The sequence below is a fragment of the Pelodiscus sinensis genome, chromosome 14 (assembly GCF_052426305.1).
Source record: "Pelodiscus sinensis isolate ZL-2025 chromosome 14, ASM5242630v1, whole genome shotgun sequence".
In the NCBI taxonomy this organism is placed as follows: Eukaryota; Metazoa; Chordata; order Testudines; family Trionychidae; genus Pelodiscus; species Pelodiscus sinensis.
This window is the reverse complement of record NC_143065.1, coordinates 14,944,699-14,959,729: the sequence shown is the minus strand read 5'-3', so window position 1 is coordinate 14,959,729 and position 15,031 is coordinate 14,944,699. Positions and strand designations below refer to the sequence as shown.

At 48.9% G+C, this 15,031-nt stretch overlaps 1 protein-coding gene across 2 annotated transcripts in view; it reads left to right on the top strand.

Annotated features, from left to right (window-relative positions):
- FBXO22 (F-box protein 22) overlaps positions 1 to 15,031 on the top strand; it is a 41,159-nt gene that overhangs the window by 12,123 nt on the left and 14,005 nt on the right. For both annotated transcript variants that reach the window (XM_006126236.5, XM_075897350.2), the window contains exon 4: positions 6,055 to 6,150. In XM_006126236.5, the coding sequence (XP_006126298.2) occupies positions 6,055 to 6,150 (96 nt within the window). The remainder of the gene's footprint in view (positions 1 to 6,054; positions 6,151 to 15,031) is intronic.

Below are 15,031 nucleotides of genomic sequence, written 5' to 3'. Positions count from 1 at the left end.
CCAATGGACTGGAAGGACTGCTTACCTGGATGGGGGTTCCAGAGGACCTGCACAGGACACAGATACCGCCCGGGGTAGCTGACCACCGTTTGGCTGAGCCAGAACCAGGTCAGTGTGTTGCAGTCGGGATTCCCACTGACTCCGGAGCAGACTGCCCTGCTGCTGTTAGGACCTTGGCCTGGGAAGCAGTGAAGTGGGTGGGCCTGGATCCCCCCTGTCAATTCATTCTTGGGTGGCAGTCTCCTCCCTTGACTGTTCCTGAACAGCAGCCTGAACCTGCTGACCAGAGAGACACAACTGGGTTGGTTGCAACCAGGACTTGAGAACTGTTTCTGAACTGTTTGTTTGCCACCCTATTTTGAATAAGGGCTTGGGCTTTGAACTGTTTGTTTGTTTGCAGCTCCGCCCTGCACCAGGGCCTGGGGTCTGAACTGGGTTTTTGCCTACTGCCCTGCCGTGAATCAGGATCAGGCCTGATAACTGTTTGCCACTGACCATTATCTGAGACAGTGGATTGCCTCAGAGCTGAAAAGCCGCAGCTAATTCCCCAAAGAGACTAAGCAGATATAGTGGAGCTGAGTCGAGGGAAGGGGGAATCCCCTCCCTGAGCCCCACTGGGCTACATATGGTGGAGAATATGGGCAGGACCCAACCCCTGACAAAAAGGGGTTTAGCTGCTACCAGTTACGGAAAAAAGAGAGAGAAATGGATCTCAAAAAAAATTTTAAGTACTGGTCTGGAAGCCAACAGAAACAACACCCGCAATTGATACAGCAGCTGGGCGCACAGCATAAGCAGTAGCAGCAATTCATGCAGGGGATGGTAACCCAGCAGCAGCAAGACTGGCCACCCAACAATAAGAACTCCAGCTACAAGGTTTCCAGCAATTGGCCTCCCTCACATACCAACCTGACTGATAGCCACCTGCGGCAGAGGGAGACACCCCAATATCTGCTGCACCAATATGACTCTCCAAGATGGGGCCTGATGGGGACCTCAAAGCCTTTCTGGAGACATTTGAGTGGGTGGCTGTGTTGACAGGTTGGCCGTGGGAGCAGTGGGCTGCTCTCCTAGCTCCCTGTCTATCTGGGTCTGCCCAGATGGCCTATCAAGGACTACTTATTTTAGTGGCCCAACATTATAGACATGTGAAGACCACAATCCTGGACACCCTGGATATCACTCCAGAGACTTTCCGGCACCGGCTCCAGCATATAACTTATCCAACTGGGACCCGACCCTGAGTGGTAGATCAGGAAATTAAGAGTCTTGCTCGGCAGTGACTGTGCCCAGAATGAAATTCAGCTGAAGAAATTGTTGAACAGATTGCCCTGGAGCAATTCATTGAGGTCCTCCCATTGCGGGGCTTGGTGCGGGTCCTTCGGCACTATCCAGCGACACTCCATGCCGCCATCGCCCTCATGAAGGACTACTTGGCAGCAGATGGATCTGTTGGGATAGGGCCCATGCCCCACTTTCCCCAGTCAGGCCAGCAGTCTCTGCACCCCTCCAGAGACCCTGAGGGAAGCCTGACCCTTGTTCTGGCGCTCAGGAACCCCAGGTCCCAGCTCAAGAGAGGAGTCGGCTGACCAGCCCCCGGGAACAGGAAGCTAGGGAGACGCCCCAACTGGGAAACGGGATGGACTGCAGAACTGACCTCCAGATGCCCCTACCTGACCAGCCCATTTGGAACTTGGACCTTGCTTTTCCTGCGGCCCCTTGGGGTACCTGAAGCGAGATTGTTCAGATATGGACTGCAACTTTGGACGGGTGTGCACTGCGGAATCTCAGGCCCACAGAATGAGGACGCTCAAGCTGACAATGCCTGTGAAAGTGGGGCCATGGGAAGTAGTTGGCCTTTTAGACTCTGGCTGTGGACAAACCCTTGTCCACAAGGACATTATCCCTCACCCAGTACTGACCTATGGGAAGCTCCAGCTCTAGTGCATTTATGGGGATGTCAGGAGATACCCCCAAGCCCGAGTGCCCTGACCAAAAACTGTTTATCAGAGGAAGTGGGGGTGGACCCCACTCTAGACTACCCAGTCATCCTTGGTCAAAACTTGCCGGGGTTTTTAGACCTCCTCTATGGAGCCAGTCTCAGGGCCCCTGTCACACAGGATGCCCTTGCAGAAAGTCTGGCTATAGCAGTAGGCCATCTGCAGTCCAGGGTGGGGGGCTCGCCGCAGAAGGGGAAGAAGAAAAGGGGGGAATGGAAGGACCTGAGGGGTCAAACCAACCTGGTTGCTCCTCTGGAGAAGACTTGGTGACCACCCACCTGGCAGATTTCCCCCAAGATCATCAAGAGGATCTGTCTTTGTGGTTTGTCTACGGGGCTGTCACTGACCCACAGGCAGCCAAGCAGTGGCCACATTTCAAGATGGTATTTGACTGTCTGTATTGAGTGGACTGGGACGCACAGACACAAAAAGTCTGGTCCCAGCTAGTAGTCCCTCACTGCCACCAGAGAGCCATTCTGAGGCTTGCATGTGCCATCCCTGCCGCTGGACACCCGGGCCAAAACAAGACCCTGTCATGGGTCCTGTCACTGTTTTTCTGGCCAGGTGTTTACCTTTACCAAGAAGTAAAGGACTACTGTCAGTCATGTCCTGACTGCCAGTTAGCTGCTAACCAAGGGGTTCTACAGGACCCCCTGGTACTCATGCCAGTGGTTGGTACTCCATTTGAATGCATTGCTTTGGACCTGGTAGGCCCACTGCAGAGGAGCAAAGCTGGGTTCAAATGCATCTTGGTTCTGATAGCCTCTGGGAAGCAGGTTGCATTGTCTATCCCTCTGCAGAATACCATGGCCCCGTACCATTGGCTCTGAATTAGTGAAAGTCTTCACTAGGATGGGCCTTGCCTGGGAGTTGCTCATGGACCAAGGAACTAATTTTGCCTCCTGATTATTTCGGCAGGTCTGTGCACTCCTGAGCATTCGCAAGCTCCAAACTTCATTGTACCACCCTCAGACTGATGGCTTAGTGGAGCATATTAATCGAAGTCTACAGGGGATGTTGAGGATGTTTTCCCAATCTGAACTACAGCAGTGGGACCAATTACCTACCTCCTTATTGTTAGCCATACCGGAGGTGCCCCAGTTGTCAACCCAGTTCTCCCTACTTGAGCTCCTCTATGGTCACCAACCTTGTGAGGTGTTGAACTTAATGAGGGAGACTGGGAAAGCACTCCATCATCTCAGGGGCTTCTCCAGTATGTTTTACAATTACAGGAGCGTCTTGCAGGGCAGGGACTTTAGCCAAGAGAACCCACAGGCGGCTCAAACAACCCATGAGCAATATTATAACCAGGGATCCTAAGAGAAGACATTTGAACCAGGAGACCAAGTACTCATTCTCCTCCCATCAGAGGAAGCTTAACTCCTCGCTCAATGGCAGGATCCCTATGAGATCACACACCAAGCAGATCCAGTGACGTATGAAGTACACCAGCCAGACCGGGAAAAAAAAGAAGCGAATTTGTCATGTGAACTTCCTAAAGCCATGGAGAGAGCACAAGTGGCTAATTATCACTCCATCCCCACCAGAACCGGCTCTATGGCCCCAGGTGCCTGACCCAGAGGGGGAAGAAAAACTGTGGTTGGGAGATACGCTGACCAAGATTCAGCAAAAGCAAAGCGTGTCAGCCTTTCAGAAGATCTTTACCATGCTTCCTGGACAAACCACGTTGGTGTCACGTACAATTCAGACAACCCCAGGCCAGGTAGTCCAAGAGATTAACCGCCCTCTGCCCCAAACAGATGAGTGGAGTGGTAGAAGAAGATGTTAAAACTCAGGAGTTACTGAACAATCAAAGTGAGTGGTGAAGTCCTGTAGTGCTTGTGCCAAAACCAGACCGGAGCATATGAGTCTGCATAGATTTCAGGAAGATAAGTGCCATATCCAAGTTCGATGCCTACCCGATGCCCCAAACTGAAGAACTCCTGGACCTCCTGAGAACAGCTAACTACATTACAACCCTCAATTTGACAAAGGGGTATTGGCAAATCCTGTTAGATCCAAATTCCTAGGAGAAGACTGCATTCACCACCCCATCCAGACTGTTCCATTTTGTCCGGATGCCCTTTGGCCTTCATGATGCTCCTGTGACATTCCAGCGTATGATGGACTGCCTACTGATACCCCATGTGGAGTATGACAACACCTACCTAGATGATATTGTCATTTATAGCCAGCACTGGGAAGAACACCTCCTCTAAATGACAGCCATTGTTCAGACTCTTCGAGACACAGGGCTCACTACCAATACAAAGAAGTGCCAGGTCAGCTGGCAAGAGACCATCTACCTCAGATACCAGCAGGGACGTGGCCTTGTGTGCCCCCTTATAGGGAAAGTCCACACCATACAAAGCTCTCTCACACCCATGACAAAGTGAAAGGTGCATCAGTTCCTAGGCCTAGCTGTATATTATCACCGCTTTGTTCCCCAATTTGTGGCCATTGCCTTCCCACCTCCCAACCCCACTGCCCTCTTTCCCAAAGACAGCCCACAAATGCGTATGCCGGTCACTGGAGTGTGAAGTGGCGTTCCAGACTCTCAAAGATTGCCTGTGACAAGAACCTGCGCTGTTTAGCCCTAACTTCAACCACCCCTTTGTGGTACAAATGCCTCAGAAGTGGAACTAAGAGCCATACTGTCCCACAACATAGATGGAGAGGAACATCCAACATTCTGTATCAGTAGGAAGCTACTACTCAGTTATTGAAAAGGAGGCCCTGGCCCTTAAATGGGCAATTTAAATACTACCTTGAAATACTACCTTTTAGGCAGCCCTTTTGTATTGGCAACAGACCATGCACCACTTAATTGATTGCATACCATGAGGGATACTAACGCCCTCGCTTTACAACAATATGCATGAACTATTCAGTGCCGCCCAGGGGAAGAGAATGCCAATGCGTGGACTGTTTGTCACACATAGGGGAGGGTCAAGAGTCCAGCCCTGATAATCGGGAGCTGGAGTTGAGATGGAGAGTGTGGAGTGGGTCGGAGTGGTCCCCGATTGGGAGGAGCCCCTTCCTGAGCCCTTGACCCCACCAACCCACCTGACCAGAAGCAAGGCGGCAGGGCTAGGGATATAAAAGGCCAGCCAGAGAGGCCAGTTAGAGGGAAGTAACCAGAGGAGCCAGAAGCCTCACCTATACACCCAAATGAGGAGTTGGGCTTGGGAAAAGCTGAGGACTGGCCTGGGCTGCCAGGGCTCCAGCTGGACGATGGACTGGAAGGACTGCTTACGAGGCTGGGAGTTCCAGAGCACCAAATCCCAGAGGACCTGCACAGGACACAGGTTCCACCTGAGGCGGAGAATGGAAAAAGCCCAGGGGTCGCCAACCACCGTTTGGCTGAGCCAGAACCAGCTCAGCGTGTTGCAATCTGGATCCCTGCTGAACCAGCAGCAGACTGCTCTGCTGCTGTTAGGGCCCTGGGCTGGGACGTAGTGGAGTGAGTGGGCCTGGGTCCACCATGCCACCCCACTGTTGGGTGGCAGTCTCCCCTTAGCTGTTCCTGAACAGCAGCCTGAACCTGCCAGACCCCTACCTGACCAAGGGAACCCAACTGGGTTTGTTGCGAGTGGGACTTAAACAAACAGGTCAGAAACCATTCTTATTTGCCACCCCACCCTGAACCAGGGCGTGGGCCCTGAATTGTTTATTTGCCGACTGCTCTGCCCTGATTCAGAGTCAGGCCTGAGAACTGTTTGCCACTGACGGCTATCTGAGACTGTGGACTGCCCCAGAGCTGAAAAGCCACAGCTAATTCCCCAAAAAGACTAAGCAGGGAGTAGTGGGGAGGAGTGACTGCTCCAGAGGGGAGGAGCCCCTCCCTGAGCCCCGCTGGGCTACAAGGTGGCTAATGAGCTGCATTGTTTCATAGCATGGGTTAGATGGTAAGGCATTATTTAAGCCACATGCAAAGTCAGTTCTGTTGCTGCTTAGACTAGAGGTCTTTGAGTACAGTCAGAGGCTCTGTGTAATGTGGCCAATCACGTTAACCTTTCTGTGCCTTAGTTTTTTTCCTCTTCTTTTGTTACAGCAAGGAAAAGAAATAGTAAAGAAACAGCAGTTGCACTAGAAAAGCTGTTGCCAAAACGATGCCAAGTTCTGGGAATGGTCGCTCCTGGAATTGTAGGTAAGAGGAGCAATGTATAGTCATGTAACAACCTGATTTCAAGATGACTCAGACTCCCAGTGTGTGTCTAAACTACACCCCTTTGCTGACAGAGGGATGTAGATTAGGCACTTCGAAAGTGGAAATGAGCCCGGGCTTCAAATATCCCGGGCTTCATTTGCATACTCACGTTCGGCTGCTGTGCTGATCAAACGCCCTTACAAAAGTGAAAGTAAAGTCTAGCCGCAGCTCTGCCGACAGCAGGGAGTTTTTTTGGCAGATCCTGTACTCATTTTTTGAGGAGTACAGGATCTGCTGAAAAAGCTCCCCGCTGTCGGCAGAGCCATGGCAAGACTTCACTTTCATTTTCAAAAGGGCGTTTGATCAGCACAGCAGCCGAACATGAATATGCAAATGAAGCCAGGGATATTTAAATCCAGAGCTCATTTGAACTTTCGAAGTGCCTAATCTACATTCCTCTGTTGGCAGAGGGATGCAGTCTGGAGGTAGCCCCAGATGCTCTCAAATGAGGCATAGACCTACTGTCTCATTGTCTACTAGTTCTAAAGTGAGCAAGGTATACTACAGTTTAAAGAATTCATGACAGTGCTGTTGAGTTACATGGGGTGATTTGAATTTTATTCACTCGCATTTTTTGGTCTCCATAGAAAAGATTGATTTTTGGGAAAAACTGCTAAAGCAGAGGTGGGCAATAATTTTTAATGGGGGGCACTCCAAATTTTTGGTAAATGGTCAAGGGCCATACTTTTCTTTGGATGGGGTGCAGGGGCTGGGTGCAGAAGGAAGCTTGGGGTAGTGTAGAAGAGAGGAGAGTGTTGGGATCTGAGAGGGAGTGAAGGAGGGGGTTGTGAAATGGGACAGGGGATTGTGGTGCAGGGTCTGGGAGGGGATATGGGGTCAGAAGAGCATTCTGGCCTTGAGGAGGAGGTACAGGGTTTCGGAGGGAGTTTGTGACCTGTGGTGGGGTGTGTGCAGAGGGTTTGGCTGGTGACCTGGGGCGAGAGAGGGTGGTGACCTGGGTCAGGAAGTTGGGGTGCAAGAGGAGATGGGGAGCCCGGGTCAGGTTTTAGCTAGGGGCACTTGCCTAGGCGGCTCCCAGGCAGCAGCTCATTGGGACCCTCAGGTAGGCTCCATGCCTACCAGCAGCTCCAGACTGCTCAAAGCAGCTGGCAGCTTCATGTGAGACTACGCGGTACAGGGGAGGCTTCAGCATGCTGCCCCCACCCCCATCATAATGTCTTAGCTGCCATTGAATGGTTTGGGGCAATTAAGAGTTGAGAGATTGTGCTGTGGCAGGGACAGAGTATGAAGCTTTCCCCCTCTCCAGCGGGCAGCACAAAGAGCCACATTGAACAGCGTGGATCTACTCTGTGATTCCAGAAGAACAGGCTGGATTAAAAAGTTTGGTGGACCAGATCTGGCCCCCGAGCCATTTCTTGCCAAAGCCTTCAGTATCAGTTGATGGCCAATGTGGAATTTCTTCTGGAGAAAGCTGCTGAGCAGTCATATATAAAGGTTGATGATATAACAGACTTCACTGACTTGAACATGATGTCTAGACTTTCAGACACAAACTTTGGAAAGCACTATAATATCTATCAGAGTTGTGATAACACATCCAATTTTATGGTGTTTTTATTGTTTTAAGATCCAAATGGTACTTTTTATCCAGGCTGGGTCCATGGCTACACTACGAGATAAGGTCGAATTTATTAAGGTTGACTTTCAGTGCCCAATTTTGTAAAGTCAAAGGTGCATGTCTCCACTGTGTGCAAGAGTTTGACATCCTTTGAAATAATGCCCCCCTAGTATTAGGGATGTTAGATACTGTGTAATTGAATAATTATGTAACCGCACCAAATTTTATCAGTTACATGATTTGATAGTTCCTGGGGGTGGGGCCAGCAGCCAGTGCACTCCTGGCCCCACTCCCAGAGAGCCCCCTGCCACCTAGCACTGCTGCCTGTGCGTGAGCCGATACAGCAGTGTGAGGTTGGGGGTCAGGCACCTCTGCGTGATCCGGTGCTCATGGAGAGCCAACTTAAAAGCCAGCTCCCCATGGGCACAGGCTCTTACCTCCCCACCAGCTGCCTCTGATAAGGGCTGTGTGTTGCATGTAGTCAACAAGATTAACCAGTAAACCCAGGCTTATCGGTTAATGTACTCGACTAAGGTTGACATCCCTACCCAGAATAGTTGACTTGGAGAGCAATGCACTTGGGTAGTTGTCCTACACTTTCTGTTCTCCTTTGCATTCTGGGTTATGCTCCCAGGACACACTGGGACCAAAACTGCAGCAGGTGGTTCGGAGTATGTGTCATCAGAGGCCTATAGTGCATTAGTTTCCTCCCTCCCCACTGCAATGGCAAACAGTCCATTTGCACCCTTTTTTCTTTTGCTTGTTGCATGAGCATGGACCTCATTGTGCATCTTGTTCATCATAAAGCTTTATGATGCTGACTTTGATCTTGATGTGCCTAATGCTGGATTATATCCAGAGCATATTCAGAGTCTGCCAGAACAAGGAAGAATCTCAGGAGACCATGAATATTCTGTTCTTTGAAGCATTTGACTTGAGCGAGCGGCAAATGCTGCCACTATTCGATCCTCTGGACACAATTAATTCTGGTGCTGTGAGACAAGCACTGACTGGTAGGACTGCATTGTTATGCAGGTATGGGCCAATCAGCAGTGGCTGCAAAACTTTGCATTAACAAGGCAATTTTCATGTTACAGTGGGAGAGGTCTAAGTTGGCTATTAGGAAAAACTATTTCACTAGGAGGGTGGTGAAGCACTGGACTGGGTTACCTAGGGAGGTGATGGAATCTTCATCCCTAGAGATTTTTATGTCTTGGCTTGACAAAGCCCTGGCTGGGAAGATTTAGTTGGGTTGGTCCTGCTTTGGGCAGGGTGCTGGACTTGATGACCTCCTGAGGTCTCTTCCAGCTCTATTTTTCTATGGAACTTTGCAAAATTGCTTTCCCTCACCCCGAAGCGCAAGAATAGACTCGCTCTGACAGTGAAGAAGCAAATGACAATAACCCCATATAAGCTTGCAATACCAGAGAGCTACTGGTCAGTTGGAAATCAGTTTGGAGTGGGGCAATCAATACCTTTCTGCTATAGAGGATAGTGACTCTGGGACATGTGGAGGATATAGTGGAGAGCTTTGCCAAGCTGGGGTTCCCTAACTATGGTGGAGCAATAGATGGAACACCCAACCACCTTGCAAAGGAATACGTAAACTGTGAAAGATGCTATTTCTTTGAGAGATATCCCTATGGATGCTCCACATTAGGGTCTGTGCACCGCTGCCAAGCCTCAGGGCAGAGATTTCATAGCAGTGTCCTTGGGGCCACGCAGGCACACACCAGCAGCTGCATTCTGTTAGGGTGCAGGCATCGTGCATGCGTGAGCTCTCCTCTGCCCTCCCCCCTTACACACCAGTTCCTTCTGTACCGCCTTCGGCTACAGATGGACTCAGCAGTACTCCCTAGCTGCTTTGTGTCTACATGATTATACTTTTTAAAACCAGTTACATTCATTATAATAGTTAATTAATTATTTCATTAGTTTAAAAAAAAGTGAAGAAAGGGAAGAAAGAAATCTTAATTAGTAATAAGGAGCTTTCTTCTTTTCTCCCAGTTAATCCTTCCCTGCAGTCTCTGACCATGCCTGGATCACCTGGCTTTAAATGCTGCACCTCATGTAAAGAGCATATTCTGCTTTCAGAAGGTCACTCACAATGCGTCCGCTGTCTTGGAGAGCAGCATCTCTCTCAGAAAGGCCCTCACTGTGCAAAGATCTCAGGCGTAGAAAGACACAGACCTCCGACTCAAATTATTTTTGTTAGAAAAACTTGCTTAGACCAGCCTCTGATCTGGGCCCAACAGCCTTATGAATTCAAGCAGTAGGGATCCGAAAAGCTCCACCAAAAAGCAAGTCTCTTCAGCACTTCAAGAGGCTACGGCACTGAAACAGCCATCCCCCTCACAGCCAGTGCCAAGAGCAGCGGTGGCACCACACCTCGGTACCTGTGACACCTCTGGGTCGCTGGAGCCCTCGGCAGAAAGAAACAGCGAGTATGCACTAAATTGCGCTCTGAGGCGTCAGGCTTCAAGTTGCCTACCTCAGTGGCTGCAGCACCATCCGGCAATGATACGATCTTGCAGACGCAGCATGAGAGTGCAGTGCCAACTATGTTCACCAGCACCTCAGCTTCCACTGCAGAGGCGCCCAGTGTGTCTCCATACCCCCCACTACTACACTAGGAATACCGGTTGGGCACTATACTTAGCACAGAGACTTAATAGTCTCATCCACTTTTAACTCACCATTTTTGCAACTTGAGTGCTCTCCCACTATGTTAACATCACAGAGATCACTCTCTCAGGAAAAATTTTCATACAAATCTGACAATGACTTCTTTAGGGGGGTTTCACTAGAGGAGTCTCCTTACACAGCTAAAAGTACTTACTCTCCCAGATTTGGGAAGATGCCTCCATATTATGGCTATCCAGCTGAGCCTTACCCATATTGACAATACTGGGACAAATGGCAATATTACCGGAAACACCAGCAGGGCCGAGAGTGACACAGGAGTGCAATACTCCTCCTCCAAAAAAATACAAGATGGGGAACCACTTTCAATGACTTCAGATGCTGCTGCACATTTCAAAGACCTTTTTAAACGTGTAGCTGCGGAATTAAACATTCATCTCCAGGAGGTTGTGGAAAATCAACATGATTTAACAGATATACTGCATTCAGTAACACCATCAAATATAGCATTGCCAATTAATCCAGCAGTAATGGAACCAGCAAGGACGCTGTGGCAAACTCCGGCGTCAGTCTCTTCTATGGCTAAAAGAACTGATAAGAAATATTATGACCTACCCAAGGGTTCAGAATTCCTTTTTTTCTCACCCACCACCTAACTCTCTCATGGTAGAGGCTGCACAATAAAAATACAAGCAGCAACAATATCGGTCTACTCTGTGATAGCAAAAGGCTTGACGCATTCAGGCACAAAATATATACGTCTTCTACTTCACAATTACACATTTCGAATTACACAGCTTTATTGAGCAAATGTGATGGCAGAAATTACACCAAATTGAATGACTCACCAAACAATACATAGCATTGATTTCTGAAGGTCACACAATTTCAAGAACAGCATTACAGGCTGCCTTAGATGCTGTGGACACTGCCACACGTTCCACAGAAACATCGGTAGTAATGAGAGGGGCATCGTGATTTAGCTCCACTCCATTACCCAGGGAGATTTAATCTACAGTAGATGATCTGCCCTTCCACGGCAAGAAGCTGTTTCAGCTAACACCAGCAAAATTCTCCACTCAGTGAAGGACTCCAGAGTAATGCTGCAATCTCTGGGAATCCACAGCCAAGCACCTAGAAAAAGGCAATATAGTTCTTCTTTGAGGAGTGTCCCTGTGGATGCTCCACCTCAATTGTTTTGTTGCCTCAGTGCGCCTGGCTGGAAGGTTTTTGATCGTAGTGACTTTGACAGCTAGCTTTCACATGCACCGAAGCACTACAGTGCTAGGTGGCTAATGTGCATGCGTGAGATGCGATTCCTTCAGTTCCTTCTTTGCCGCCACCGGCGTCAGTCGGAACCCGCCGTGTGCTCTGCAGTTCTCCTCAGAGAGACAACTAGCCTTATTTTTTCTTTATTTTCTTTATCTTATCTTTTTGTATTTAGTTTTTCTTTACTACTACAGCGTGAATCATCATATCATCTGATGTCTCCCTCAGGGAGACGGGCGCAAACTCCGCACCCCTCAGAGCCCTCCTAGATTCTGAGGAGATTTTTCTTTTTCCTCAGCTTTTTCCTCAGCCTTCTCTCACATGGCTGACAAATACCGCTTTTCATATATTTACAAAAAATAATAATTTTGCGCAGCATCTCCTAAGCAGGATCACTGTTGTTTCAAACAGTGGACTTATCTACTGCCATGAACCTAGTCATCAGGCAGTGATTTTTATAATCATACCATATTTTTACTTTGTTTTTACTTTGTTTTTTGCTGTCATCAGTGAAAATTGAGACATTGGATCAACCGAGTGCGAGGGTTTTTCAGTCTGATTGGACCCCCATTGAATGCTCTCACAGACCAGCATCTGACCCTGGTCACCAGTGGCAATGTCTGATAAGGCAGTACCACCTGCCACAGCTGCTAGCTCTGCTGCTTCTAAACATAAGAGAGCACATGCAGCAACGAACAGAGAATTCTCATCCTCTGTAGTAGCTCCGGACAAGCAACATTCTCCTACCGCACCCCGAGGATCTAAGGACCTGGCCAAAATGTCCAAGCATTCTGACAAACCCAAGCCTGGAACATCAGAACAGCACAACTGTGTCATCAAACCCACCTGCATGTTGCAGTACTGGGCATAAGGACACGCAGGCACTAGAGCACCATTACCTCTCCCAGCACCTGCACCTTCCCTTCTCAGGGTGAAGCTAAGACCTATGCACGCACAAGGTTCTCTACCACCTATGTCACCATTTTGCCTTTATACATTGACTGACAACTCTATGGTTTCTTCAGTGGCCCCGATACCTTTATTAGGCACTGATTCATCCCCCCTCTCCCCCCCCCCCATTCAGAGGGGCTTTCCATATCTCTGTCAGACAAAGCTGTACCTTCATTCTATGGTGAGGAGACTGCAACCCCTCCAGACATTCCATGCTCAGGCGAAAACTCCCTTGCTCTTAGCCAACCTTACCACACTGGCAACCTACACGGTGGCTACCGCCACCTATGCCAGTGCCTCCCACGTGGCCCTACTGGGACCCCTGAGCACCTTACAGGGCTCAGCAGCAACAACATCAACATGCTGCTCAGCTCTACTTGAGACCCGCATCCACTCTGTACCTTAATACCTCAAGGGACCGGAATGACTTTGATCAATCAATATGTGATGAGTCCACTACCTCTTCTCACCCACTCACACACGTGCCTCCCCCTCTCCAGGAGATACACTCATGCCTACATAATCCCCATCTGGGGACGACTTCAAGGCCTTTCAAGACCTTTTCAAAAGGGTAGCTGAACACCTCTTTAACGACAGACCCAGAGACCCAACACAAACTTACCAGCATCCTCCATGCCTCTCCATCCACAAGGCTTGCGCTCCCCATGTATCCCACCCTTATGTATCCCACAACTTTGGCAAACACCTGCCACCATTAGTGTATACCGTATATATGGTGGTGACAATTTTCTTCCACTATTTGATCAGAGGAAGTGGGTCTGGCCCACGAAAGCTCATCATCGAATAAACCCTCTTGTTAGTCTTTAAAGTGCTACATAGTCCTGTATTTTGTTTCAGCTACAACAGACTAACACGGCTACATTTCTATCACTCTTCTTATTGCTGAAATGCCTGTAGAAACTTTTCTTCTTACCCTTCACATTCCTTGCTAGTTGCAATTCCAATTGCGCTTTCGCCTTCCTGATAACTCCCCTGCATTCTTGAGCAATATATTTATACTCCTCCCTAGTCATCTCTCCAAGTTTCCACTTCTTGTAAGCTTCCTTTTTGTGTTTAAGCTCACCAAGGATTTCCCCAGTAAGCCAATCTGGTCGCCTACCATATTTGCTTTTTTTACTGCACATCAGGATGGTTTCTTCCTGTGCCTTCAATAAGGCTTCTTTAAAATACTGCCAGCTCTCCTGGACTCCTTTTCCCTTCATGTAAGCATCCCAGGGAATCCTGCCCTTCAGTTCTCTGAGGGAGTCAGTCTGCTTTTCTGAAGTCCAGGATGTGTATTTTGCTATTTTTCCTTTCTTCCTTTGATCAGGATCCTGAAATCTACCATCTCATGATCACTGTTTCTCAGGTTGTCACTCACCTCTGTTTCCCCTACTAGTTCCTCCTTGTTTGTGAGCAGCAAGTCAAGCTGCGCATGACCTCTGGTTGGTTTCTTCAGCACTTGTACCAAGAAGTTATTCCCAACAGTCTCCAAAAACTTCCTGGATTATCTATGTACTGCTGTATTGGTGTCCCAACAGATGTCAGGGTGATTAAAGTCCCCCATGAGAACCAGGACCTGTGATCTGGAAGCTTCTCTTAGTTGTCTGAAGAAAGCCTCGTCTACCTCCTCCACCTCATCCGGTGATCTATAGCACACACTAACCACAACATCACCCGTGTTGCTTCCATCTCTAAATTTAACCCATATATGCTCAACAGGCTTTTCTCCCTCTATATACTGGAGCTCTGAGCAGTCATACTGCACTTTTACATACAATGCAGCTCCTCCTCCTTTTCTCCCCTGCCTTTTCTTCCCTAACAGTTTATACCCTTCTGTGACAGTGCTCCAGTCATGCAAGTCATCCCACCAAGTCTCCGTTATTCTAATCAAATCATAGTTCTTTGACTAGGCCAGGGCTTCTAATTCTTCCTGTTTGAAGGGCTAGTAATAGCTAGAACAGCCCTCCAAGCCGCATTGGATTTGGTGGACTCAGCTTCACAGGCCCTGGCCACCTCCCTTTTGAAGGTCTGAAGCTCTTTGCAGATGGTACCGATGCTTCCTTACACTCCCTCAAAGACTCCAGGGCCACACTCAAAATGTTGGGCATCCAGGCTCCTGCACCAAAAAGAAAGCAAAATAAACCTTACACTCAGAGGTACAGACCTCCTTTTTTTGGTCACACTCAGAGACAATTTAAGTCTGGAAAGCGGCAGCAGCAGGGGAGGAAGCAACAGTCAACTGACCAACCCACCCCATCCCAGTCCTCTAGTTCTAGACAAGCTTTTTGAAGGTCTGGTCAAGAGCCGTCATTCATCGTCCCTCACCCGAGCCACCTACCATCATATTATCCAACCACAGATTAGCACCATTCTGCC